This window comes from Lepidochelys kempii, chromosome 7 (assembly GCF_965140265.1).
Source record: "Lepidochelys kempii isolate rLepKem1 chromosome 7, rLepKem1.hap2, whole genome shotgun sequence".
In the NCBI taxonomy this organism is placed as follows: domain Eukaryota; kingdom Metazoa; phylum Chordata; order Testudines; family Cheloniidae; genus Lepidochelys; species Lepidochelys kempii.
Window position 1 is genome coordinate 114,530,212 of NC_133262.1, and position 27,571 is coordinate 114,557,782.

Sequence of the window (27,571 nt, forward strand, 5' to 3'; positions counted from 1 at the left end):
ACTAATTGTGGATTCTCCCCTGCCCCCACCAGTGACTTTACCATAACAATCATGGAGAGATACAAAGGTCACAGTTAATATCTGAGATTTAAAAAAAAGAAAAGTGGCCAGTAATGAAAGTGTGTGCCGTGGGAAAATGGAAATTAACTGTCAGTTATTCACCCTCTTACAGGCATCTATTGCATTAGATTACAGGAAATCACAGTACAATAGATGTGCAGCCTGTTAATGTTTTAACTGATCATGACAATTAACGCTCCAACCTCCCTTCCTCCTTGCTGCCCTAGCTGGTGAGGAGAAAAACACCCAAGGTAGCACTAAACTTACACCAGGCTGGTTAGGATAACCACACAGTAGAACGTAATGGCTACAAAGGCACATACATCATTCATACAATATATTATATTTTATATAACACTTAGATACAAAGAGAAGGACTATGGTTCAGCTGTGCACAGCTCAGAGAACTTTAAAATTAAAGGTAAAACACCTAAAAGTGATCTAAAAATAACACCTCTCGACCTAAGAATAGCACAAGTCTAAAGTCATTGCCTTTGGGCCTTCCATTGCTAGAGGGGAGTGTTGGGTCATAATGGGAGTTGGGTATCTCCCATTCCCATTAGTATAAAGCTGCTGTTGCTACCCCAGAAGGGCCATGAAATGTTGACTATTTAAGCCATGATGTAGGTCTAGAAAAGTCTTGTAGGTCTAGAAAAGTTGTTATTGGACGTGGGTTGTATATTGCCCATCCAGAGCTTTGGGCAGGTGTAATTGGGGGAAGAAAGCAATACTTCTGTGGCAAGTCCATTTTTTGTTTAAATGCAGGGGGTGTTTGAAGCCCCAGAAAGGTTTGGAATGTTAGAGCAAGTCCAGCTGGGATAATTTTGGGCAGGTCATGCAGTCATAGGAACATGTTAAATTGCATCACATCCCTGTGGAACATAGCTCATGTCCCTCTAATTCATCACATGACTCTCACCTCTGTGTTTTATAGATAGAATACAATCTGCATCAAAAATAAAATCACACCATGTAATATCTATACTGTACACAATCTGACATAATAGGAAGCAGCAGCTGACAATCACTTGGTAGCACCTTGGTTCTGACTCACAAAAGTAGGAAATGAATCCCAAATTTTCTGAAATTTTCTGAAAACAAATGAACTTGCAGTGCTAGACAAATCTACCAAAACTTCATTTTGCCATAGGAACAACACTATTGCCATAATAGTGAGAGCCATAACAGAGAGATGCAGATTGCATGGTTCATTTTCTGCTTCAACGGATATATGCAAATTTCTCTGCAATAGTGTTTTTCCAAAGACAACTGCAGACAGATTTTATACCTATTAATGCCTCCCTTCATGAACATTTGCTCCAGGAAGTGGCAGGAAATTACTTCTAACGCCATTTCTACCTCCTTTGTTCCCCCCTAGTTAGGAGAAGGAAGTTAGTTGTTTGTACTGCAATTCAATGGCATGGTGGCCATTTTCAAGGCTGGAAGATTGTCCTGAAGGCTGATTTGTCTGCAAAACCAAAGAAGACTCCCAATTTGAATCACATCTGAAGCCATCTTAGCCATGAGAAAAACAGTCCTCCGATCAAGTAACGGCGTTGTTGTGGCACCAGCGATGTTGCTCAAAAAAGACAATTTAAAGAGAAACAGCCCCCCCACCACTTTGAATGAATGGAAGTTCTTCAGGCAGATGTTGTCCTTTTTCCTTCTGCCTTCAGTGTCACAGTTGATGCCTTCTAAATAGGACCCTATGTGTTTATACAGGGCACAACACAGTGAGGCATCTGAGTGCAACTGGAATAGAAATATTAAATAATGATCCTTCCATCTTCAGGAATATGCACATGGCAACCACTTATCTGCAAAACAGAAGAGACAGAGGCTTGAAAACCTTCAGAAATTGACCTTCTGAGCAGAAATGAAGTGAATTCATTGTATAAACATTATTAATCCTTATGATTGGCTTCACTGATACTGTTGCCATCTTGAGTGAGCAAAATCTTGGGTTTGGGGGAAGGTTCACATGGAATTTCAAAGTGTACATGCTACACTTGTGAGTAAACTCACTATTGGAGTAAACAGGGGGCAACCAGACCAACTTGGATATGAGTTATAGCTGCTTCTTACACCTGTGGTAAGTTTTGGCCCATCCTGTTCAGCTAGAATCCAGACATACTAGCTGAAGCTTAGACAAATCTACTGCTGCTGGTTGCACCTGCTAATACCAATGGTGAATATGTCCCTATACGATGATCTAGTTGGCATAATAAATTTGACCTACTCTCAAGGAGGCTATGGCAAGCAAGGTGTTCCGTGCTTTATTATAAGACTCTTTTGAATCTGTATATGTTACAGCAGAATATGATCACCCTTGTTTCAGTAGGCAGAAGTCCCTACAGCATGGGACAAGGTCAGCTTTTATTACGCATTAGAGAGCACTGAAACAGAGGTTTCCATAGCAAGAAGAGAGATACTTTTGTGTGGAGACCATTGCAAATCAGGAATAAAAACAGTCAGTTCTTACTCGTCATAGAGCCGCACATAACAGCGACAACTCTGAATGGGGAAGACTGTTTGGAAGGATTGTGTGGTACTGAATATGAAAGCACGATTTCTTTATCACATGTTATATCCCTTTCCCCTACCCTTTGTCTGCACATCTATTTAAGCACTTTGGGGCAGGGACTATACAACTGTTTGTACAATCCCTGCACAATCGGGTCCCTATGCACTACTGCAATAAATGTGATCAATAAAAACATAGATTTTTTTTCTCCCTATATGAACTTAAGCCTCGCCTGGGGTAGAATAAACGTGCATTGCTTTGAGTACAGTGAATTACATTACTCCTAGGGTGGGAAGAAACAACCTCTTTTGCAGTAACAGGTGCCATTAAAATGGTGGCACTTACCTAGGAACATGAACATCCTTTAATATGGAAAATGTCTGAATCTGGGATCCGACGGATAGTAAGTTTCACCTATAGAAAAACAAACGAAAACACACACACAAGGTTCACCTTGTTATAGCTCAGTAAATTCCACATCTGATAAAATATCACTGCTCCCCTAAGCCTCCCCGTAACCCCCCCATCTAAATACCCTCATCTATTAACAGTGTTATTTGGATTGTCTCTTGGTATTTGAGACAGGCTTTCTATTGCTCAGGCTACACTGGCATTGGGTGACCTCAGCAGATCCAAACATAAAGGTGCCCGTATGGGGAGGGTGGGGTGCGGAGATCATGCGTGCCAAGATTGCAGCTTAGCTGAGAGAAATATAGCTCTCCACATGGGACCCAACGTATATTGGTGCTATGTACTGTGAGGGCCTACTCAGACTTCCAGCCCTCTACCAGAAGGTGATGAGTGTTGAAAAAGGAGTTACGCCCAACGGTTAGGGAAGGGGAATCAGGACTCCTAGGTTCTGTTCCCAACATTCTGAGTGTGAGTAAAACATCCTATGGATTGAACACTTCAAGCAACCTCCTACATACACAATAAACAGGCATTTCCTTAATCCAAGAAGCTAACAGCCTAAAGGCTTGAAACCAAAAGATGCTGAGCACCCGTCACATCCACTGATGGACTGCATGAGATTTATAACTGCTCAGCATCTCAAGAATCACAATGTGGACACTCTGGTCCTTCCATTCCATGGGAGTCTGGGGTGTTATTGCAAATCGGTACAGAGTGGGATTTTGATGTTGATGCTACTGGTGATTACCTCCTATGCCTGGAGCTAAGACAGCAGTGGTTGGGGTGGATTTTGTGTTCACAACCACCTTTTGTGCAAATGGTCTCAGCAGCAGCCTCTATCTCTGCTGAGGCTCCTGACCAGAAATGATTTTTCTGTTGCTTATAACTTTATTAGCATCCAACCAATTTAAAAAAAAACATTCAATAGACTTGGCACGTAAATAGCCCTCAGAATGCACGTTCCAAAGTTGAGTGATTTTGAGCTATCTGCTTGCCAGGCACTGGGGTAAAGGGCGGGTATAAACCCTTGCAGAGCTCAAAAATGGCAAAAAGGAGTTTGCGCTGATTTCCCGCCCCCACAAAGAATTTCCCCCTTTGGGACAGAACGTGCATGGAAAGCATCAGTCCCAAGTGTGACTTGTGGGCAGTTATAAGTGTGTGAAAACCCAAGGTTATAAGTTAAACTGTTCTGCAACCTTAACTATACAGACATGTACATTTATATGATGGAGTGGGTGCCATGAATAGACTGCTAAGAAAGGGTTAACTCTCAGTGGGTGTCTGCCTTTTATGAAAGGTGTAACGATTTCTTGCCAGCACTGCTGTGTCATGCATTTGGATCTCTTCCTGGCCCTAGTCACAACCTTTGGAACCCTGCCCCCAGGGCTAATCCCCTAGTCATATGATGATGATCAATATCCATTCAGATATTGCTAGGGACCAAGAGATGTGAGGGAACACAGCTAATCTCAGCTACTCTCCATAGTTCCTCAGGACAGGAGTGAGCTCCTGAAACTCTGAGGCTTGGATTGGCAGAAGCCCTTGTGAGATCATAATCTGACCCCCAAAGCTATGTCTCTTTTCCCCGACCAATCACCATTAGGGCTTACCTTCTTTCTCATGGACCTGCTGATAAACAAGGAAACCTCATCCATGCTCTGTGTGCGCAGGTCATTCACAGCCACTATGTGATCCCCGTGGTGAAATATACAGCCTAAGTGGCTGGGACCCTTCCAGTGAGAGACACTAGGGAGGGGGAAGAAGAGACAAAGAGCATGAATGGGATTGTTTGGGCCCGCTGTCCAAACACAATTGACTGAACTGTTTCACTCCAACTGTGCTGCATGGCCCTGAACCAAAATGGGAAGTGGTAAACAGGTTAAAAGGGATCATTGCTTTTTGGTCTGATTCTTGGTTTTAACCAAACGGCTTCATCCATTCCAGCTGGTACTTCTAGCGGGGATCTGATTACAGGTCATGCAGCATTGTCCTCCCTTAATCTAAGAGGTCTGGCTTGGGTAGGGTCACCAGGCAGGGCAGGGACTTACCCTGTTTGGTTCTGAACAGTGCGGGGACAAACACTCTGCTGATGTAACTACACTGCCTCTGAGGGAGAGAAGTTAGCTCTTCATTTACCTGAGAGGCTCTTTCCAGGCCACCTTTGCAGCCCAGACAGAACTAAAACTCGGCATCTGAACAGCAGGATCAGAGCGTTGTGGCTGTCCCTGTAAAGGGATGCATCAAAACTCTGCCTCCAACTACCCTTGTGGCAATTTCAGTCAACTCCCTTAGAATCCTTCAGCTGGCCTCTCTTTGCTGCTGATCTCTCCTGGCTTCTCCCGGCGGATTAGCAGCCTGGAAGCCCGTTGACCCCTTGATCTGATGCTCTGTTCCAAAACCGTTGCCAGCTGAAAGCAGCCAAATCCTTTCAGTATGAATTCCCACTAGGGTTGCCCTGGGTATTTAGGTCCAGATCCAAGTTTTGCAGCTGGGCCCCATCTCTGATTCTTTTGTGGTGTTTCCTGCTCTCGCGGATAGGGGCTGAAAAAATTATTTCCTCCAGACGCACAGTCCAGCTGATAAGTGTGGTACATCAAAGCCGTGGCGAGAGCCACTCTTACTGCTGAGCAGCAGTGAAAGAGCAAGAGGCGGCACAGCAGGGGACAAGGATGAAACACTGAACTAATCTTCCACGCGGTCTGTCCTTTACCCTGCTCCTCTTTCCTCTCTGCTACTTTATTGATACTGAAGATCTAGGGAGAGGACTGACTTCCACACTGCCTACTTACCCTGCAACGCTGCTGGGAGAACTGTGCACCCAACATCCAAGAGTGACCATGTCTGGACTATTCCCAGTGCTGAAAATGGTTAGAGAATACCTGGCTGCCATAATGCTGGGACTCCCACTCAGGTCAGCCTGTCTGAAACAACTCACTAGCACTTTGCACTTACAGTCTGCATTGAACCCTAGGCTCTCTGCCAACACTCCTTATTTAAACCACACCACAGGCATGTGAGATAGCTTTGCTCATCTGTGCATAGTAATATTAACCTGCGGTGCAAAGAGCTGAAGTGATTTGTTTTAAGACACAAAGCAAACCAGCGATTCATCTGGGAGTAGAATCCAAGAGTCCTGCCTCCTAGGCCCTTGCTCCAAATACGAGCCCATAATCTTTCTGATGCTTTGAACCATCAAAACACACTCCCCCACCGCAAAGTATTATCACATCTTCCCACAAAACTGCCTCTTGATTAGTGGTAGACTGGGGTCAGAATCGGACACCTTCTGCATATCACTGAATTTTCCTGGGTTACAGCTTCCCCACCCATAATATGGGGCTAATAACTTGTCCAACCATACAAAATGCTGGGAGATTTTTGGTAGAAAAGCTTTTACTTATTGATATTTAACAAGACGTGCACCCCCTGGCCCTCATAGACTTTAAGGACAGACTGGACCATCTTGCACATCACAAGCTACAGAACCTCACCCACCCCCCTCCTGTAATAGACTGGCAACTCAGCCAGAGGTTACGGAAGTCCTCAAATCATGGTTTAAATACTTCAGGTTACAAAGAAGCTACCATTTACTCTAGTTCAAACCAGCAAGTGACCTACAGAGGAAGGTGAAACCCCCCTAGGTCTCTACCAATCTGATCCAGGGGAAAATTCCTTCCTGGGCCCAAATATGGCAATTAGTTAGACCCTGATCACATGGGCAAGATCCACCAGCCAGATACCTGGGAAAAAATTCTCTGTAGTAAATCAGAGCCTGCCCCATCTTCAGACACTGGGGATTTTTGCTGCTAGCAGTTGCAGATGGGCCACATGCCGTTGTAGGCAATCTCATCACACCATCTCCTCCACAAACTTATCAAGTTCAGTCTTGAAACAAGTTAAGTTTTTTTTGCCCCCACTACTTCCCTTTGAAGGCTGTTCCAGAACTTCACTCCTCTGATGGTTAGAAACCTTCATCTAATTTCAAGCCTACACTTGTTGATGGCCAGTTTATATCCATTTGTTCTTGTGTTAGCTTTGGCACTTAAATAACTCCTCTCCCTCTCTGGTATTTATCCCTCTGGTGTATTTATAGAGAATGATCATATCTCCCCTCAGCCTTCTTTTGGTTAGGCTAATCAAGCCAAGCTCCTCGAGTCTCCTCTTGTAAGGTAGGTTTTCCATTCCTCTGATCATCCTATTAGCCCTTCCCTGCCCCTGTTCCACTGAGGGTCACATAAACACAAGTGAGTTTACCATATGCATAATGGACAACTGACAAATTATGCCATTCATGCTGATATTAGAAGAATAGCCTTTAGGCTAATGCTTTCCCAATGGTCACTACCCCCTGCCTGACACAAAAGAAATACCTAGCTCTTATATAGTGCTTGACAGGCATTTACATCTGGACAAGTACCCACCACCATCAGACGTAAAGGCCCTACCATATTTGTCCTGCTGCTTCAATAAGCGTTAGATTACTGGTGACATCAGCATGAGGGATACAAATATCCACCTCTTGTAGTTGGCTGTCCTCTGTGACTTTGCTGTAAGAGAGGATGTTGTAGACAAGTCAGACTCTACCAATCAGACAACTGAAGCACATACTCACTAATGATAGGAAGTAGAGATGGAAAACATCATTCAGGTCATCTAATCCGTGCCTTCCTTCCTCACCCTTGTGAAAGTTCATTATTGTTCCCTACAGTCTGTCCTTCAGGGCATTATCTAGCCTACTGTTAAATATTGCAGATGCTGGATTTGTCAGCATTTCTCTTGGAGAATATTCTGCTCCATGAGATCTCACCATTAAGAAGCTTGCCCAAGGTCTAGATCAGGGGCGCACAAATGTTTTGGCCTGAGGGCCATATCGGGTTTCCGAAATTGTATGGAGGGCCCGTTAGGGGAGGCTGTGCCTCCGCAAACAGCCAGGCGTGGCCCAGCCTCTGTCCCCTATCCGACCCCCCCCTACTTCTCACGCCCTGCTTCTCGCCTCCTGATGGGCCCCCCCTGGACTCCTGCCCCATCCAACCCCTGCCGTTCCCTGTCCCCTGACCGCCCCAGGAACCCCTGCCCCTGACTGTCCCCCCACCACCCCATCCAACCCCCCTTCTCCTTCCTGACTGCCCCCCTGGGATCCCTGCCCCCATTCAACCCCCCCGTTCCCTGCCCTCTGACTGCTCCAACCCCTATCCACACCCCTGACCACCACCCCAAACTCCTCTGCCCTCTATCCAACCCCTCCTGCTCCCTGCCCCCTTACCGTGTTGCCTGGAGCACCAGTGGCTGGTGGCATTACAGCCACGCCACCCAGAGCACCAGGACAGGCAGCCGTGCTGCCCAGCTGGAGCCAGCCACGCCACCACGCAGCACAGAGCACTGGGTCAGGCCACGGCTCTGCAGCTGCGCTGCCTGGCAAAAGCTTACAGCCCCATTGCCCAGAGCATTGCACCGGCTGCGCAGTGAGCTGAGGCTGCAGGGGAGGGGGAACAGCAGGAGAGGGGCCAGGAACTAGCCTCCCCAGCCAGGAGCTCAGGGGCTGGGCAGGAGGGTCCCGCGGGCCGTAGTTTGCCTACCTCTGGTCTAGATGATGGGGAAGGTGTGGCTGTTATTTATTACTAACACAGTACCTCCTTTCTCCTTGGATGAGATAGGTAAAATAGGGGGTTTAATAGGCAGACTCTTCTGGCTCTGATCTTGAAAGGCGTTTAGATGCGTAACTCCCATTGATTTCAATGCCTAAACACCTTCTAATGCTTTTACTGCTGTTTTGTGCTAGAAATCACACTCTTCACTATCTTGCAAGAGACAAGGAAGCAGATAGAAAACTTCTAATTGTGCATATTAATAAATAAAAACACCACTAGTAAACTCTTTCCAAACACGATCAGGGCTTTCATCTCCTTCCTCAGCCCAAAACAGACCCTAAAGAGCAACAGCACCTACTCTTAAAAGTGTTATGCGGCGTGTTTGGTTTTTAAGACCTGGCCATCGCAAAGTCAAAGCTCACAATTCTTACATTCATCCATTTCTGGCTTGTGTGATATTGACTAGAACAAGGAGCAATGCGGCTATTTAAGTCCATAATAGCTATCTCAAAGATCTGGGCCTAATGTGATTACTTTTAAAGAGCATTCTATTACATATTTCAGCCCAAAACATCCTTACTTGATTATTATAGATAACTGAACCACGGATAGTGACGATGCATTTGGCTTTCTCTCTTCAGTTAGCTGCTTATTGGTACTGCTTTGCATGAGCTGTTGTTGGTTTTCATCTGCCTCGCAGTTTCTTAAATCTATGCTATTTTCTTGGCTTCTGGGAAGGGTCAGGAATTCATCACTTCTGCATGTGGGCTGGAGTTTCTCTTCAGGCAACCTAATGAATAAGAACGCTAATAAAAAATGCACAGGGCTGGCATGTCAAGTCACGGTTACTCTTGTTGTGTTTGAAGTTGTGTCAAATAGATGTCAGTGAGGCAAAGAACAAGAAGTTCTTGTAGCAAATCCAATGGCCAAAATTACAGCTAAATGAACTAAACTGGCCTCCTAAAAATGGAGCATAAAAACCAAAACACTTGCAATATTGAAAGAATATTTATTAAAAATGAAAACTATTCCAAGCAACTTGGTTTAACAAGGAAAGGAAGTGGAGATTGTTGGCACTGCAATATACTGGCTTGTGGGAGCATGCATCATTAACCTCTATTGGATACAATGTGTCAGACCTGCTCAAATGCTTGTCAGATTATTTGTTGCACCTTCTAGTGGCTGGAGGCCTGAAAAGAGTACCAATTAGTACCAACAGTTAATGGAGAGATCCTTTAACTCAAATGGGACAGACTTGTGATCTGGAGTGCAAGGTCTTGAGTTCTATTCCCAGTTCCACATATAATATTAATATAAAATGTGCAATTAAATAATATTGTAATGAACTGGTGTACATGAGTGTGTACAGACTACTGTCTTCCATTGGAGAGAATCAGAATTGTTCATCTGTGTGTCACAAGTATTAATGACAACAGCCAATGGAAATTCTCCTATAACTCAAGAGTTAGGGGCCTAATATTTTGGAACTGGAGGATCTGACTTCTATGCTGTTGTCACTGAAGTTCTTAGTGGCCACCCTCTGGTGCATAGTGAAAGCTGTGAAGTTTCTATGTGACCCTGGATTAATACTCTGCACTTCTGTACTGTCTTTCATGTGACAATACTGATGCATATTGCAAACATCAAGCAAACATCTATGAAGTAAGTAATATTAGACCTGTTTTATAGGTAGGAAAATTGAGGTACAGAGAGGTGACTTGTCCAAGATTGCCCAGCGAGGCAGAGGCATACCAGGAAACAGTTCTTTTTTAACAACTGCACAACATTGCCTGCTCTAATGAGTGTCTGGCTTGGGTGTCTGTGAATGTACATGGCTGCAGATGTTACATTGTTTAGCCCAGAAAAAACATCAGTCAACTTCTTACAGTGCCACATTTTATTCTGTGTAAGCCTGTCAGGATGTCATAATATATAAATTTCTGAAGTGAATTTGATTTTCACTCTAGTAATCTCTCCCCCATAGCCAGGGGTGAAAGTAAGTTAAAGGATTTACGGGTACGCTGGAGTCCTGAGCAGGGGGCGTGGCTTAAACTGGAAGAGACATGGCCTCAACAGGAAGAGGCAGGGCCTTAAATCGCCGGGCCCTTTAAATCTTGATTTAAAGGGCCAGGGCTTCATCTGCAGTAGTGGAGACTGGGAGCCCAGGGCCCTTTAAATCAACCCTGAGCTACCAGCTGCAGAGGCGGCCGGGAGCCCCCAGGGCCCCTCAGTGATTTAAAGGGCCCAGGGCTCCAGCTGCTGCTACCGCAGCGGAGCCCCGGGCCCTTTAAATCACTGAGGAGCCCTGGGGGCTCCCGGCTGCCACTGCTACCTTGGGGCTTTGGGCTCTGGCAGAGCTTTAAAGGGCCTGGGGCTCCGCTGTGGTAGCAGCTGCTGGAGCCCTGGGCCCTTTAAATCGCTCCCGAGCCCCGGGGCTCCCAGCCACCTCTGCCGCTGGTAGCTCGGGGGTAGCAGCGGCCAGGCTCCATCAGGAATTTAAAGGGCCCCGGGGCTCCAGCCGCTGCTACCGCCCCGGCCCTTTAAATCCCTGCCGGACCCCCACCGCCGCTACCCTAGGGCTCCAGCACCAGGGCTCTGGCAGGGATTTAAAGGGCTGGGGCAGGAGCAGTGGCTGGAGCTCCATGGCCATTTAAATCCCTGCCGGAGCCCCGCCACCACTACCCCAGGGCTTTGGCAGCAGGGCTTAGGCGGAGATTTAAAGGGCTTGGGGCTCCGGCAACCACTACCGTTCCAGCCCTTTAAATCCCCGCCTGAGCCCCACCGCTGCTACTCCAGGGCTTTATATTGCTGTCGGGGAAAGCCGGTCCCGGTACGATGCACTGGCTCTTGCCAGTATGCCATACTGGGGCATACCGGCTTACTTTCACCTCTGCCCATAGCCCCAAGAAAGCCTCTCCCAAACAGGGTGCGTTCTGTAGATTTCCTCCTGTAGACAGCAGGAACGCAGCTCTGATCATATCGTTACATTGTATTGATTTTTAAATACTAAAAGAAAGTGCTACCTACAGAGGTTTCATCAACACGTACAACTTCCTGCTGAGATGATCCTCCTTCTGCATTGGGTTGTGTGATTGAACTGGGGGATCAGACTTCGATAGCTCACTTTCCAGCTGTTGACAATGAAAAACAACGTGGGAGGTAAACATTTTCTCTCTTCATCCACCAAGGAGTCCCCTCAGCTTCTTTATGTAGGGTCCATTTGTGCTGTATTGTGGCTAATGCAGCTCAGCCAAACCTCAGTTAACCAAAATACTCTGCTAATCCAAGCTCAGATGCATTCCTTCCCAAACCAGTGTGCACTACATTGTTCTTCTCTTCCATCTTAATTTAACTGGGGGGAGGGATAGCTCAGTGGTTTGAGCATTAGCCTGCTAAACCCAGGGTTGTGAGTTCAATCCTTGAGGGGGCCATTTTGGAATCTGGGGCAAAAATTGGGGATTGGTCCTGCTTTGAGCAGGGGGTTGGACTAGATGACCTCCTGAGGTCCCTTCCAACCCTGATATTCTATGATTCCTGCTAGCCAATGATTTGTGAGTTAGGTTCTCAAGCAACCTTGCTACCATTGGGTTTGGACAACTGAATATTCTCTTGGAGCAGGATCAACAGAGAAACCTACCTGATGTGGCTTACCTGTGCTAGAACACTGCTTGGAGAAGCATAATATTCTTCCCCATTCTCTCCGGTGTTCTCATCTGAATCCAGCAGCAGCTGACATTGGCTGGTCTTTTCAGAATTGTTATTCTGTTTAAAAAAAATGCTTCCATGTTTAATAGGACATTACATTATCTACATCTGACATATTCTTTCCATTTCCTTGGGAAAAATCCGTTGGGAAGGGTTGTGGGAAGACTTGCTCCTCAAAGGCAGAAATAATAACACCATACGTCTGACTTCTGAACAAGGCTTCTGTCTTTGCCCTCAGTTATACACTCAATCAGCTGCAGGTGCAAAGCTGTGAGTATTAATATCATTTACTGTAGATATCTAAATAGCTGATTTGTGGATGCAATGTTTGTACCCACCATTGCCTGCCCTCGCAAATGACTGCATATGCAGAAATAGCTGCTGCGTTCAAACATCAGGTCTAATGGTCAAAAATTTACACAGGATCCCGTATGGATGTTGTGTCCCTTGTGCACACTGGGGCCCCAATCCTCAAAGTTATTCAGATGCTTAACCCCCTTGACAACAATGGGGGTTAGGGGCCTAAATATCTTTGAGGATTTGTACCTGGGTTCTTTGCTCCACACCCAGTCCTGATGTCCTCACTTAAAAAAACACCCTCACTGAAATCTAGAACTGGTTGAAAAGTGTCAACTTTTTTCAATGAAAAGGAGACATTATTCATCTTTGATCCCCTCTGTTAAAAGCAGTGGGAGTCTTGCCTGAATAAAGAGTGAATTATTGGCTAGACAGCAGTTTCAGCTATTGACTTGCAAAGCTCAGTGGGCTGGAAGCTATGCCTGGCTATCTGAGAGTAGAAATTGAGCCCAGTATATACTGGATGGTTTGCTTTGCCCTCAGTAGGAGCTAGCACAGAACGGTCCTTCAGAAAGACCAGGAGTATTTAACAAGTCATGGAGGAACAAGTCACTTCTCCAAGCTAAATCCGCCATCTCTACATTCCCTCCCCCTCTTGATTTGATTGTCCTGCAGAGCATAATTAGTATTTAGCTTCTTATCAGAAAACTTCTCCATGCCATGTTTGATGCATTCCTTCTTTATCTCTCTATTACATCTTCCATGGCAATACATTTTAAAGCTACTAAATGTGCCACTGAATATATTACTGTTTTCAACATAAAGCAAACTAATTACACTCTTTCTTTCAGGGAAAAGGAGGAAACTGGCATTGAACAGAAATGAGGAATGACCAATTGATTTTTGTGCCTTGTTGGTATTCACTGATTACAACACAAAGGCTGGCACTTATTGGAGCCTAGAGTCAACACAGGTCCAAGAATGTTCCCATAGAAGCCAATGGGAGCAAAGATGGGACTCTACAGTCCTGATCTAAGGTCCACTGACGTCAGTGGAGACAGACCCTCCCTTGTCTTCAGTGGACTTTCAATCAGGCCCTAAGTGAACAAGGTGCCTAAAGGCTTGATCCTGTAGGGTGTTGAACATTCCAGTGAGAAGCTGAAGACTCTCAGCTCCTGCTGACTTCAGTGAGAGTTGAATGCTCATCACTAGTAAAGGGAAGAGTAACCACCTTTCTGTATTCAGTGCTATAAAATCCCTCCTGGCCAGAGGCAAAACCCTTTCTCCTGTAAAGGGTTAAGAAGCTAAGATAACATCGCTGGCACCTGACCAAAATGACCAATGAGGAAACAAGATACTTTCAAATCTGGAGGGGGAGGGGGACAAACGGTTCGTCTGTCTGTGTGATGCTTTTGCCAGGAACAGATCAGGAATGCAGTCTTACAACTGTTAGTTAGTAAATAATCTGGCTAGAAATGCATTAGATTTCCTTTGTTTAATGGCTGGTAAAATAAGCTGTGCTGGATGGAATGTATATTCCTGTTTCTGTGTCTTTTTGTAACTTAAGGCTTTTCCTAGAGGGATTCTCTGTGTTTTGAATCTGATTACCCTGTAAGGTATTTACCATCCTGATTTTACAGAGGTGATTCTTTTACCTTTTCTTTAATTAAAATTCTTCTTTTAAGAACCTGATTGATTTTTCATTGTTCTTAAGATCCAAGGGTTTGGGTCTGTGTTCACCTGTACAAATTGGTGAGGATTCTTATCAAGTCTTCCCCAGGAAAGGGGGTGTAGGGCTTGGGGGGATATTTTGGGGGAAGACGTCTCCAAGTGGGCTCTTTCCCTGGTCTTTGTGTAAGACGCTTGGTGGTAGCAGCATAGGGTTCAAGGACAAGGCAAAGTTTGTACCTTGGGGAAGTTTTTAACCTAAGCTGGTAAGAATAAGCTTAGGGGGGTCTTTCATGCAGGTCCCCACATCTGTACCCTAGAGTTTAGAGTGGGGAAGGAAGCTTGACACTAGAGCTGGCTGGAATTTTTCAAGTAACCATTTTTTTGGTCAGACGCTAACTTGTCAAAACTGAAACAGTTCATGCAAGATGGGTCATTTCTGACCAATTTCTCAGTTCAAAATATTTAAAAAACAAAACAAAACAGTTTTGAAACTGTCCGTTGTATTTTTGACATTTTTGAAGTGAAAAATTCCAGTTTTTTGGTTCAAAACAACGTTTTGTTTCAAATTTTAAGCTAATTATAGTTTAACTTTTTTTTTTTTTTAATAAAAAACCATCACAAAATGGAACATTTAAAAAAAGTAAAAATGAAACATTTTGATTGAGCTAAACAGAATTTTCTGGGGATCGTTGAGTTGTGAACATTTGAGGTGGTTTTTTGTTTGTTTGTTTGTTTGGGGGGTTTATTTATTTAATTAATTTTGCCCTGATTTGGAATGGGAATATCTTTTGAAATCTCAAATTTTTCTGGGATGGGAAAACTATTTCGTTCCTAGCTCTACTCCTTACCTTCCAGGATTGAGCCCTAAATTACACCAATACATGTGTATCTAAATTCTTTCTTGCCAAACAAATGGAATAATCTTATTAGCTATTATCACAGATTCAGGACAAAAATGTAATGCAGAGGATATACTGCAGCAGTGCTGGATTTCAAAAGGCATTTGATATAGGCCCTGATTCAGCCACGTGCTTAAGCATACACCTAACTTTAAGCACTTGAGTAGCGTCGTTAACTTCAGTGAGAGTATTTATATGCTTAAAGCTAGGCATGACTTGAGTACCTTGTTGAATCCAGATCATAGTGGCACATCATAAAACTAGGAAGAAATTGGATAAGTACCACGCAGATTAAAAATAGCACAAAGTGGGATGTGAAACTGGCTGAATAGCGATCAGTGGTGTTCCCCCACCTGGAGTGCCTATCAGGAGTTCTGCCAAGAATATAAGCCCTTTTGAGTCCTTTTCATTATGTGTGTTGGCAGTGCCTCGCACAGTAAGACCCCCATTCTGAGTGGGGCCTTTAGTTGCTACTGCAATACAAGTAATAAAATCATAATAAATAGCTTAATCCAAGGAGTTAGTAGCGGGGAGTGGGAGTCAGGACCTGGGTTCCTTTTAACATATTCATTATTTAGAGTATGTAAATTCAACTTGGAATTAGCTGTCATGGGAACCAGAGGGACAACAAAGAGATGGGTCCCTGGCCTCAAAGTGTGGAGTGATTTGGATAGATTAGGGACTGGATCCTGCAAACCCTTACTCAGATGAATGAGTCCTTACACAAGTAGACCCAGTCATGTCTATTTGTGAGAGTCAGAATTAATTACCTGAGGAAGAGTTTACAGATCAGGGCCTACAATAGTGAGTCACTAGTAATTCACTACAATCTAATACCAGTAAATGTAGAGTCATACTTCTAGAAAAGGAAATAAACACAAAAGTACAAGCCAGGAGACAGCTATCCAAGTAGCAATATGTGCAGGAATGATCTGGAGCTGATAATATTGTACTAAGAAATTTACTACCTCTTATTATCAAATAAACCATGATGAATGCTATTCCTTGTTAGCTGTTGGGCAAGGCTATTCATTGTACTTTTTGCATAGTCTCGAACAGAAAACAGAGCTCCCCCAATCCAAACTGAAGGTCGTGTGAAGTCCCTGTGTGCCCCACCTCTCCTGTCCACAGTCCTCCTAGTCCGTCAGCCCAGAACTGGCACCCGCAGCAAAAAGGGACTTCTATGCTGCCTGTTACACAACAAGGGCCCAGCATTTTGCTCCAAGGCAATACAAACCTGAGAAGGATTAGCAGGTAAAAGAGAAGTGGGTGAGCCAGAGGTCTGGTCTGCACACAAAATAGCACTGGTTTAACGAGTGGTGTAATTTTCATCTGATTTAGTTAAACTGGTGCAACTGTCTATGTGTAAACACTCCTATTTTAAGCCTGGCTGAAATCAGTTAAAGGTGTAAGCTAAACCAGCTAAACCAGGTTTATGCTGATTCAAGAGTATTCATGCAGGGCTGGGCACCCAGTTTAACTAAAGAGGTTTTTAATCAATTTGAATTAAACCAGTGCAATTTTTGTGTGTAGGCAACCCCTGAGAGATGCTTGAAAGACAATTCAGGAAGAACATGGGCACAGTCTACAACTACGTTAGCAAGGGCAGAGCCTCAGCTTGTGTAAAGTGTTGTAACTCCATTAAAATCAATGGAGCTGTGACAACTTGCCCCCACTGTGAGGGAATTCTCAGTCATGCTCTCAGAAGGGGAAGGAGCAACTGTTAGAGCTACACAAGAAATAATCACAGCCAGTTAGAAGAGGTTAACAGTCGGAGCCAGCTAGACTTGCTAGGGGGGTGTTGAGTCACCGTTCATACAGATATTCAGGGTAGATGAGGCATGACAATAAAGCTAGGTATATGCTGCAGCTTAAATCACCTCACTGAGTGATGTAAGGGACACTGACATAAACACCTGGGTGGACAGCATTATGTTGGCGAGAGAGCATCTCCCCCCAACAGAGCTTGTGGGGCTGGAGTAGTTAAGCCAGTGGGAGAGCTCTCTCCTGTTGGCTCAGAGCAGCGACATGAGAGACCTGACAGCACCGCAGCTGCATCGGTGCAGCTGCGCCACTGTCAACTCTCTAGTGCCCCAGGTTCACGAGCATCCCTGCAACCTTTCCATGTCTAAGAGGCGTTACAGGCCCCGCTAGCCATGCTCACCAGACTAGGACGAAGAGGCGCCGGTAAGCTGTGGCGAGGCTGCTGTTCAGGGAGACCGCGAGAGCCAGGATCTGAGTGGGGCCTTTTCTTGTCGTCTGCGGGATCTTCCACCTGCACACCAAAGGGAAAACACTGACACCCTGTGCAGAGTATTGCAGCTGTGTTATTGGTGGGGGTCGGTTGGTAACAGAGCACGGTCTTCGTTACGCTCCCTCTGGACCTTTGTTGCGCTGCCTGTTCGTGTGGTACTTTGCGACTCCACTAAGCACTGCTTTCCTGGCAGCTATTCATTTGCTTTCCCTAGACAAGTCTGCAGGCACACCTGGAACGCAGCAGTACTTTTTTCCTTTCTTTTTAAATATTGAGGGGGAAGCGGGATTGACAAAGGACAGTTTGGTGCCCCACTCCCATAGGAAGTCAATGGAAGTTGGACACCTACCTCCCATTTGTGCCTTTGATTCTCTCTTCAGACCTTAAATCCTAACCACCAATCAGGAACTTCACAGGTGGCAGCCAGGGAAGCATCCTGCACTTGGCTTTGGTAAGATGTGCCAACTCTGATGTGCTAAAGGGGACCTCCTTTAGGGATGGGAGGGTCGTTCAGTCTCCAGGCCCATCATTCTTGGCCCATTTGCTGAAATAGCCAGCGAGGTTTCCAGCTGAGGCCATCACCATCCTAAACCCCAAAATTTTCTTAAATGCCGATAGGCCAGACAGCATGAGCCTTTTATCGGAATTCCCTCACATTCAAGCCTTAACTTCTACTTTGCAATCCCAAGAGAAAGCAAAATGTTCCTGTCAGGCCACTTGCCCGAGTGCATGCTGCCCTGAGCTCAGGAGAACTTCCTTTTCACTGAGAGGTTCAATTATACACACCAAGGGTCACATGTAGCACTAGCAGCAGACTCATTAGCAATAGCCCCTTACTTCAGTTTTGTTGCAGTCACTCGGAATCTCCTCGTGGGTGCTCACAACTGTTTCATCAAAGGCTGGTGGCGAAGAGAGGGGCCGACCTTTGCTTCTCTGAGCTGCAGGATTCTGGTTCTAGGAGTTCAGTGACAGCAGTATGAGGACAGATGGGTCCATGGACAAAAATCTGCTCTTAGAAGCCCACGTGGTTCCCAGTGTTGCAGAGTTTTAGCTCCAAGGCTCAAGAAATGAGAATTAGGGATACACTGTCATTCTGAGAGATGAAGGGTGAAATTCACCCCTGCACAAGGCCCATGTACTCTTTAAGTCCTGTGCACTTTACTTCTACAAGTACATGTTTCCTAATGAACAAGAGATTCTTTAGCGTTTAAGTGGGTCTTAAGTGGTGAGCAGGCATTGTGTGGGGCCTCTGCACAGGGGTGGATTTCACCCTAAAGGAATCTCTTGTTCATTAGGAAACCGGTGTTATAGGGAAAGTGCACTTAATATACTTAGGGTCTAAACCAGCAAATTTCAATGTATAGATTCCCTCTCTTCACAAGTTACTAATGAAATTACAAACCGCTCTTTTTAAAGAGGCTGATTTGTGCATGTAACAGCTGACTCTTTTAGTACTATAACGTCACCTGAGCAGAGAAGCCATCTTCTTTTACCTTCATGCGGGCTGAAGACAGGGAAGTGAACCAGTCCTCAACTTGTTCCCTGTGGGTTGGAATGATGAAACGAAAAGTTCAGTATTATCATGCACAAGAAAAAATAAATGGTGCATCTCTGTCTTCCTAATAACCTAAACCTACATCCACTGATGTCAATGATGGTAGATTACTGCCTTAGGGGAGCTCACTCTGCTGTAGCGTGGTGGCCTTAGGGAATGGTAGGAGTGTGGCCAGCAGACCCAAAAACTATGCAGTCCCATTGGCCAAAATGTCCCCTGAAAGATTGGTTCTGTGAGGAGGCTCCTGTTTCTGTAGGCAGCCCATTCAAAACCAAGTTTGGGCTGTGCATAGGAGCATATGACTACAGCCCATTACACAAAGCATTGGCTAATAAAGGCCAGTGAGATCACACAGTGGAAAGATGGTCTCTAAAAGCTCACTTCTGGCATGTGTGGAGAATTCCTGTGAGGTGCGTCTCAGGCTCCACACCATGGTCACATTGTAAGACAACTAGGAAGGAGACGCTGCATTTTGTTCACAAGTAGGACCAATTTGATGGGCTCTGGAACTTTTCCCACTAGATGACTTAAGGGAACAATGCACCGCGTGAATGCATGCTTGAATGATAACTAGGTATTTGGTGTTTTTTCTCTTTGGGCTTAGGCATGTTCTTCCTGCTTCGCTTATGAGTACAGGGTACCATCCTGCAGTACTTACTTTGATGAAAAACACTCTCATTGACACAGCAGCAGGAGGGGAAGAAAAGGGAGAAAATCTGGGGCAAAGCAGCTGGGAGCCCCTCTACAAAGCATGCTCCCTCCTGATCAAATTTCTATTGGCTGCTGAAGCAGCATTAATTCCTGTTCTTTAAGAACAACAGAACATAAGAACAGCCACACTGGGTCAGACCAAAGGTCCGTCTAGCCCAGTATCCTCTCTTCCAACAGTGGCCAATGCCAGGTGCCCCCAGAGGGAATGAACAGAACAGGTAATCATCAAGTGATCCATCCCCTGTCGCCTATTCCCAGCTTCTGGCAAACAGAGGCTAGGGACACTATCCCTGCCCATCCTGGCTAAAATAGCCATTGATGGACCTATCCTCCATGAACTTATCTAGTTCTTTTTTGAACCCTGTTACAGTCTTGGCCTTCATAACATCCTCTGGCAAAGAGTTCCACTGGTTCTTTCTCTGTTTTCCACCTGTGGAGTGGGAGTAGGTTCTAGGTACAGTGGGGACATGTGTGGGAACCAGGCAGCTAGGGGTCAACTCCTGAATCATTCCCCTACAGTCTATTCTCCCTCTGGACTGTACAGAATGATCCTGCCCTATTTCCCCCAGGGCAGGCATGTCCCCTACAGTTGATTCTCTGTGAGCAGGGCTAAGAATTTCTTTCCCCATGGATCCCAAGAGACACTTGTTCTGGTGGCTATGCCCTCTGCCATCCCCCCACCCTCACCACAAGTACCTGTCCTTCCCAATGAGGTAGTAATCCCTGCTATTTGTGCTGATGGATATCACTTCCTCAGGGTGGCATTTGAACATCTTCCTTACTGCTGTCATCTTCTCATAATTACTTATGCCAATCTCTATATTTGAAATCCTGTTGGACATGCATATGAAACATTTACTTACATAAGGCTTATCCCATACATTGATGCACACTGTGAAATGATCATCCATAAAAGCCATGAGGATCAAAGCCTTCCTGATCATTTCTATGCTCTTGCTTCAATAACTCTTCCTCTGAGATTAATGAATCACGTTTACTATGGTGGTTCCTCAGGGCCAGCCAAGAACAGGCCCCCACTTTGCTAGGCACTGTTGTAATGATTACAACATGTTTTAAAACACAGCCAATGTTAACAATAGAGCTGGCTGAGAAATGTAAGGTCTTTCCACAGAAGGGGTTACGCAAAAGTCAATAAATACATAAAATAAAAATGTCCTGGGTTTTCAATGGAAATGCTCCCACAATGTTTGTTTTTCGAAAATGGGGAAAAATTCAGTTTTTGGAACCTGAAACTGCTATTTCTTCCTTCCTTCCTTACTTCCCCTCCCTTTTTTTTTAAATCAGAAAATTTTAAAAGAAACAAAAAATATTCAACTAGAGGTGAAAAAAGCTACTTTTATATTCGTAAAAGAAAAAAAAAACACCCCCCACAGCTTTCTGGGTAGAATTAGTCTGTTGTTACAGCATTCAAAATAACCCTTTTGATTCAGCTGGCTGGAAAGTTTTCAGACATAAAGAATTGCTTAAAGAGAACTGCACTGTTTGCTTTCTTATAACGAAGAAGCACAACAGAAATATGAGGCCTGTGGGGGTGGGGGAAGGGCCCATCCACAGGTCTTTGAAGCCAATGTAAAGACTCTTGTGCACTTCAGTGGGCTTTGGATCAGGCCCAAGGTGCAAAAACCATTGGAGAAGCTTTATTGTTTCTGGGCCCGATCCTGCATTTCTTATATATCCCAAACACCCCGGGCTAGAGTGTGATTGGTTCATGTACACGCAGCCAAAGGCCGGAGAGAGTGCCCAACGAACCTCCTTTGCCGTAGCCTGCCCAAAGAAGTGTGCCTGGTGCTGTGCAGTGACTAATCCCTTTATGCACTGCCATGGTCGCGTGCTATCCCAGTGTGGGTGGGAAGAGGCAGGGCAGCCTGTGCTATCGCCCATATAATCCCTCCCTGAGCTCCCCACAAGGGGCCACTGCCTAATTGACAAAATTAGGTCCTGCTAGGACTATGTAGGTATCTGGAGTGCACAAGGAGTGTGGGATCAGGCCTAGAGTGTGTATCCAGCTGAAATGCACCAGCCTTGGACCAGTTTCTGAAAGCCCTCCCGAAGCTGAATAGATCCTTCCGTGTAAAGTCCCAGTGTGGAGAAAGGTGCTCTTCAGCATCAGTGTGGCAGAATCCCTTTGTATGTAGGAGTACTTGATGTTGTCCTTGGAGAAGATAAGAGACCTATGACTGTAGGTAATAGAAGCCTTTGTTTTAGCAGTGTGTGCAGCTGATATAATACCTGGATCCTTTACACAGTTGTAGCTTGGTTTTTGTATATATAAATCCCATTAAGTCTATCAAATAATACAACACTTTCAAGCTCATCCAAAGCCTACTGAAGTCAGTGGGAGTCTTTCCATTGACTTGCATGGGCTAAATCAGCAGCAAAAGGTTAAATCTGTGATCTCATTTCAGACTGCTGATGTGTGGTTTAAAAGAAAAAGTGATGAACTTCAGATACCTACTGGTCAATTGCAATGAAACCCTTTATCTGTTGGCCTTTAAGGTACTTCAGGGTGTAGCATCTCTTGCTAGACTTGCACAAGGTAAAACATCGTTTTTTCCAAGAACTCTGCAGAAAGGAAAGTCAGTTTGCCTCTCGATAAAACTCAGAACAGCAGAAATAACAGAGGCGTGTTAAGGGATTGCTGGAGGATGACTAATTTGGGTTTACTGTACCTGTGTAGTGAAAAGCTGAGGAGGTGGGGATTTGATAAAGTCACCGTGCTTGCAGACTTCATCATCCTGAAAAAAGTTGACTTGATTTCCTACCAAACAAATAGAAATGAATGGCACCGTCACTCCATTTGTTGTTAATTAATCTCCTACATGGGCCTGCTTCCAAAGGTCTCCTGAGCACTTGGCTTCTGTGCTTCAGAGGCCATGAAGCCTGTTCAGTGAGAAGACAAGCACAAATAACAGCTATAAAGTGCAAGGTCCAATCACATTCCCATTTATGTTGATTTTATTGCTGCCGACTGCCCCAAAATTGTAAACACAGGGTAGTGATAACTGACAATGTATTGCATTGAGGAGGTGCAAGGGTCTGTGTTAGGTCTGGTCTAATTTAACTTCTTCATCAGTGTTTTGCAAGAGGGAGTAAATAGCACACTAATGAAATTTGCAGATGGCATTCAATTTGGAAGAGTTACAAACACCAGAGAGGACAGAAAATACTTTGGTGCAAGGAAGGAACTAAAAACAGGAGCGACATGGACAGAAAGTAAAATGGGGAAAATGCAAGCTAATGCCTCTGGGGAAAACAAATCCAAATGCATAGACTCATGATGCAGCACACCACGGCAAGCTAGCTCAGTTTGTGATCACTGGGTGGAATTGATTAATCAAAATCTAACTCCTTCCTATTTAATGTGCTTTGCAATTCCTCCAAATGGGCTGTAGATAAGCAAGTTCTAGTCTTAACTCTTTATAACCTGGAAGCCAGCCTTTAAGATGTAGATTTATTTTTAAGGTGCCCAAGGACTATGTGGAGGCAGCTGGAGAGCCTATAAAGGACATGCCTTCACCCACAGCAAACCCCATCTTGGACCTAGCTAAATAGATAGATAGATATACACACTGAAGTCAATGGGAGTTTTGCCATGGCCTTTAGAAAAGACATGAATGTCTTGGAACTACCAAATGTGTCCCCTACTTGTTTGGTTTAGTTCCTTTACACCAGTGGTCCCCAAACTGGGGGGTCTGGAGGAACGTTCGGGGGGAGGGGGTCCAGGCCAGCTCCCAGGAGGGCGGGGAGGGAGTGCCTGCCTCAGCTCTGCTCTGGCCCCACTGCCAGCCCCGGCCCTGGCTCCCAGCCCTGCTCCCACACACGGCTGCTGGCCCTGACCATGGCCCAGAAGTGGCTCCGTGGCCCGGCAGCAACTCCACTCCCACACTCGGTCCCAGCCCTATACCCGGCCCTGCCCCAACCTGGGGCCACAACTGCAGCCCCGGCTTCTGGCCCAGCCATGGCTTCAGCCCCATTCTTGGTCCTTGGCTCCAACCACAGCTGCAGCTCTGGCCCCAGCCCTGACCATGGCCCCAGCTCCCGACTGCAGTTCTCGGAGGCAGGGAGGGAGCGAGGCGGGCGCAGACAGAGGTAAGGGGGTGCAACATAAAAAGTTTGGGGACCACTGCTTTACACTCTATCCATCTCAAACTCAGTTCAAACCAAGTCTGACAGGAAAAGATGCTGTTTTTTTAGGGGAGAAGGCTGCGTTGGAGCATGTGGTTACTGGAAGAAGCCACAGGGGGTAGAATTATGGCATTAACATATGGTATATGCCAATTTAACCTCTCACTTTTTTGTATGCTGCATTCCTTTCCCATACGTTCTATGTTGTCCATTGAAATGTCTTTAGGAAAGAGACTTGCCTCATTCCTTCTCTGTGAGATGCCCAGCACCTCATTGGTGGGGATGTTACATAAGAATTGTAATAATTTGAAAGCTGGAACAACTTTTCATTTGACAAATCTCAGTAGATTCTAATTCTTACCTGTGGAGTTTTTTGTAGATTTGAAAGCCATTCCGATTGCTTTGACCTAGAAAATGAAAACAAGCAGAGATTTAGGGCTAGATTCTTTCACCCTGACGTGAGCTGAGCAGTGCCTTTGTTGGCAAGGAACTCCACTGGCAGAATCTAGCGCTTAGTAAAGAAAACACATCACAAACTTTCCCAAAAATGATCACAAATATCTTTTTATATAGGCCAAGTGGATTTGCTTGGCACCAAGGAAACCTGCCCAAAGAATTTTACTTTCTGTCCCTTTCACAAATAAACAGCAACTGTAACCATGAAACAATGTTTATTATGATTATTTGTTTCTGGCAGTGCTCAGTGTGATTGGCACTGAAAAACAGAATGATTTTCAATGGAAGTTAGAAAGGTCTGGGTCCATGACACACAGCAAAGGGGGTAGATATGTATTTTATAGCCTGGGTATTTGAGGGAGAACATCTGTTCTCAGTTATCTCGGTATAGATTCAGATTCCTTTTCACTGGAATTACTCCACATTTTCATTGATGTAATTGAGATTGCACTGTGACCAAGAGAAGTTAAGTGATCTGCCCAATGTTATATAACCAGTGAGTAACAGAGAAGGAAAAAGAACCTGTCTAATAGTAGGGTAGAATTTTGCAGAGGTGCTTTGATGTGTATTTCTAACAACATTTAAAAAAATAAGTTTTTAGTAGGACCAGACCTACATCAGAATCCTAATGTGGAACTGAACCCATAAGGAGTTTGGTGGTAGGAAGTGATTTTAGATTAATACTCCATTTGCTGTATTTTTGTTGTTGCTTTAGGTATCGTGCCTTTCAACACTTTTACCCAACCAAGAACTCCATTTCTGCATCATCACAATCACAGCTTTGTCTTCTAGCTATACTTTGCCTTCCTATTTCTTTGCAGTTTGGGCTGACAGCAACAAACTTGTGCCAGCTGGTTACTTTATTGTGTGTATGTCACCACGCTCCATGTGCTGGATGCCTTTGCATTATGTTACAATTAATCATAGAATATCAGGGTTGGAAGGGACGTCAGGAGGTCATCTAGTCCAACCCCCTGCTCAAAGCCTGACCAATCCCCAACTACATCACCCCAGCCAGGGCTTTGTCAGGCCTGACCTTAAAAACCTCTAAGGAAGGAGATTCCATCACCTCCCTAGGTAACCCATTCCAATGCTTCACCACCCTCTTAGTGAAAAAGTTTTTCCTAATGTCCAACCTAAACCTCCCCCACTGCAACTTGAGACCATTATTCCTTGTTCTGTCATCTGCTACCACTGAGAACAGTCTTTAGATCCATCCTCTTTGGAACCCCCTTTCAGGTAGCTGAAAGCAGCTATCAAATCCCCCCTCATTCTTCTCTTCTTCAGACTAAATAATCCCAGTTCCCTCAGCCTCTCCTCATAAATCATGTGTTCCAGTCCCCTAATCATTTTTGTTGCCCTCCGCTGGACTCTTTCCAATTTTTCCACATCCTTCTTGTAGTGTACTCCAGATGAGGTCTCACCAATGCCAAATAGAGGGGAATGATCATGTCCCTTGATCTTCTGGCAATGTTCCTACTTATACAGCCCAAAATGCCCTTAGTCTTCTTGGCAAGCAGGGCACACTGTAGACTCATATCCAGCTTCTCGTCCACTGTAATCCCTAGGTCCTTTTCTGCAGAACTGCTGCCTAGCCACTGGGTCCCTAGTCTGTAGCAGTGCATGGGAGTGCAATTACTTCCACATTTATTGAAAAACAAATCTGGTCTCTTTCATTTGTTTGCCTTTTGTAGATGACACTCTCAGTTAGATACCGTTCTGTTCTTTCACTTGGGAAGCAGTTCTCAATAGCTCTAAAAAATGCCACTGTTACTTGTAACAGGTCTGCTTCTTATAACAACTTTGATTTGACCTGGCTATCAGTTATAGCAGCAATAACTAACTAGTCCCACACAAGTAGTTGCAATGCCTCCCGTTGCCAGGAAAATCTGAAAGTGTTGCAATTTCCTCCTCTAGTGCTTAGCCAGGTTCCCTTCCAGACTGAGAGATTTAGGTGGCTTCTTTTACTCCAATTTCATCAGACACTATGTGTGACAGTGAAGTGGGTGGTAAGAGATAGTTCTTTATTTTCTGGCCTCCGTCTCCTGACATTTAACTTTTTGGGTGACCCCAACCATATTCCAGGATAGAGATCGAAGCAGTTGACTCAGGTGGCTGCTGTTTCAGGTGGGAAGACAACCCACTGCAAACCTAGTGCCAATAGAGACCTCGAGAGAGAATTTGTACTTTTTTTTTTTCTTTTTGGAAACCCGTGTGTTTTTTCCCTTGTGAGAGGGGGTTTTGCAGTTAAATGCTATGGTGGAATATCTGTTATCTAATGTACTGAATACGATTTCATCCATTGCCCTTTAAAACTTCAAATAAAAATGTTGGAGCATTGAAAAAAAGAACGCGTAGCCACTTGCATTCTACGTCTTAATTTTCATATTACTCTGAGGCCCCTTTTGTTTCAATGGACGGCCCAGGAAAGCTCTTTAAAACCTGATTAACAAAGTCTTCAGAAGGCTGTAACAGTCACAAAAGCAACGTTGCAGGAGTCTACAAAGGGAGCAGGAAAAAAGACTCATCTAAATTTGAGTAAAGGTTAGGCTATGTGGGTAGAAAGACAAAAGAAACTAAATTACAATCGGGCTCTTAGTCATCCACATTATCTCAACTGATATTTTGTAAACAATTTAATCATTGAGATTAATCATTTTCTTTCATTGGGGTGGGGGCGGAACCTTTTTAAACAGAGAAGATCTCATTCAGGATAGACAATGGCAATTTTATGATTGTACTTCTTCAGGCTTTTGTATTAAGAGATTTGATTTCTTTCAGCCTTTAAAAATGCAAATTAAGTCCTGCAAATGAATTAACATGGAGGTTAATCTTAAACTTCAAACATAACACTGTGAATGACAAACAAGCTGTATTGGTACTTACAGGCAACAGGTGGCTACTGTGTAGATGATCTTAGAAATATGCACCTTTATATGGTCACAGATCCACTGTATCGGTCTCCCAACCTCACTATTCTGTGTTGCTGCCATGCCCTGTTACTACCTACTTATACCAGTTGGCGAAACACAAACAATGTGAAATATGACACACAAGGAAATTCCCAAGCTTCCACCATATGGCACATTTTACCAGAGCAGCTTAGTTGAATGACAAATTGTTCAAAAAGGGGAAATCCAGGAGATTAATATACACTGATTAATTTAAAAAAAATGCATGCTCGATTTAGCCATAAATGTCTCCTAGACAGAAGAAAAACAATGACAATCTTGTTTTCTTGTTTCAGTTTTGCCGTTGGTCTATATTTTTCCTCAGCACAAGCCTGACATTTTG

General features: G+C 44.7%; 2 protein-coding genes across 5 annotated transcripts in view; one reads left to right on the plus strand and one right to left on the minus strand.

The window, feature by feature from the left end:
* DCLRE1A (DNA cross-link repair 1A) overlaps positions 1-27,571 on the plus strand; it is an 86,232-nt gene that overhangs the window by 47,337 nt on the left and 11,324 nt on the right. Inside the window, exon 12 of one of the 2 annotated variants that reach the window (XM_073354314.1) lies at positions 13,437-14,225. The exons of the other annotated variant lie outside the window; for it this stretch is intronic. The gene's annotated coding sequence lies outside the window, so the exon portion shown is untranslated. Of the gene's footprint in view, positions 1-13,436; positions 14,226-27,571 lie in introns of those variants that run through there. 2 annotated transcript variants of the gene reach the window in all.
* PLEKHS1 (pleckstrin homology domain containing S1) lies at positions 114-27,525 on the minus strand. Of its 3 annotated transcripts, none has more exons than XM_073354327.1 (15): positions 27,164-27,525; positions 24,183-24,228; positions 22,366-22,454; positions 22,152-22,258; positions 20,372-20,506; positions 18,903-18,951; positions 18,247-18,363; positions 17,320-17,430; positions 12,235-12,345; positions 11,611-11,714; positions 9,164-9,373; positions 7,441-7,542; positions 4,606-4,741; positions 2,930-2,998; positions 114-1,877 (listed from the first exon to the last, which is right to left on the minus strand). In XM_073354327.1, exons 2-14 carry the CDS (start codon positions 24,211-24,213, stop codon positions 2,930-2,932), a joined length of 1,371 nt encoding a protein of 456 aa, XP_073210428.1. In that variant the 5' UTR covers positions 24,214-24,228; positions 27,164-27,525; the 3' UTR covers positions 114-1,877. The 3 variants fall into 3 exon arrangements, with proteins under 3 accessions (XP_073210428.1, XP_073210427.1, XP_073210426.1); XM_073354326.1 differs by having other exon boundaries at positions 11,632-11,714; positions 18,876-18,951; XM_073354325.1 differs by having other exon boundaries at positions 18,876-18,951.

Coding starts and splice junctions, on each gene's coding strand:
- PLEKHS1 (XM_073354325.1), bottom strand. CDS start 24,213: ATGGCTTTCAAATCTACAAAAAACTCCACAG. Junction 18,952..20,371: donor TACCTCATTGGGAAGGACAG/GTACTTGTGGTG, acceptor TCCAACCCACAG/GGAACAAGTTGAGGACTGGT. Junction 18,364..18,875: donor AAGATGGCTTCTCTGCTCAG/GTGACGTTATAG, acceptor CTGAACTCCTAG/AACCAGAATCCTGCAGCTCA.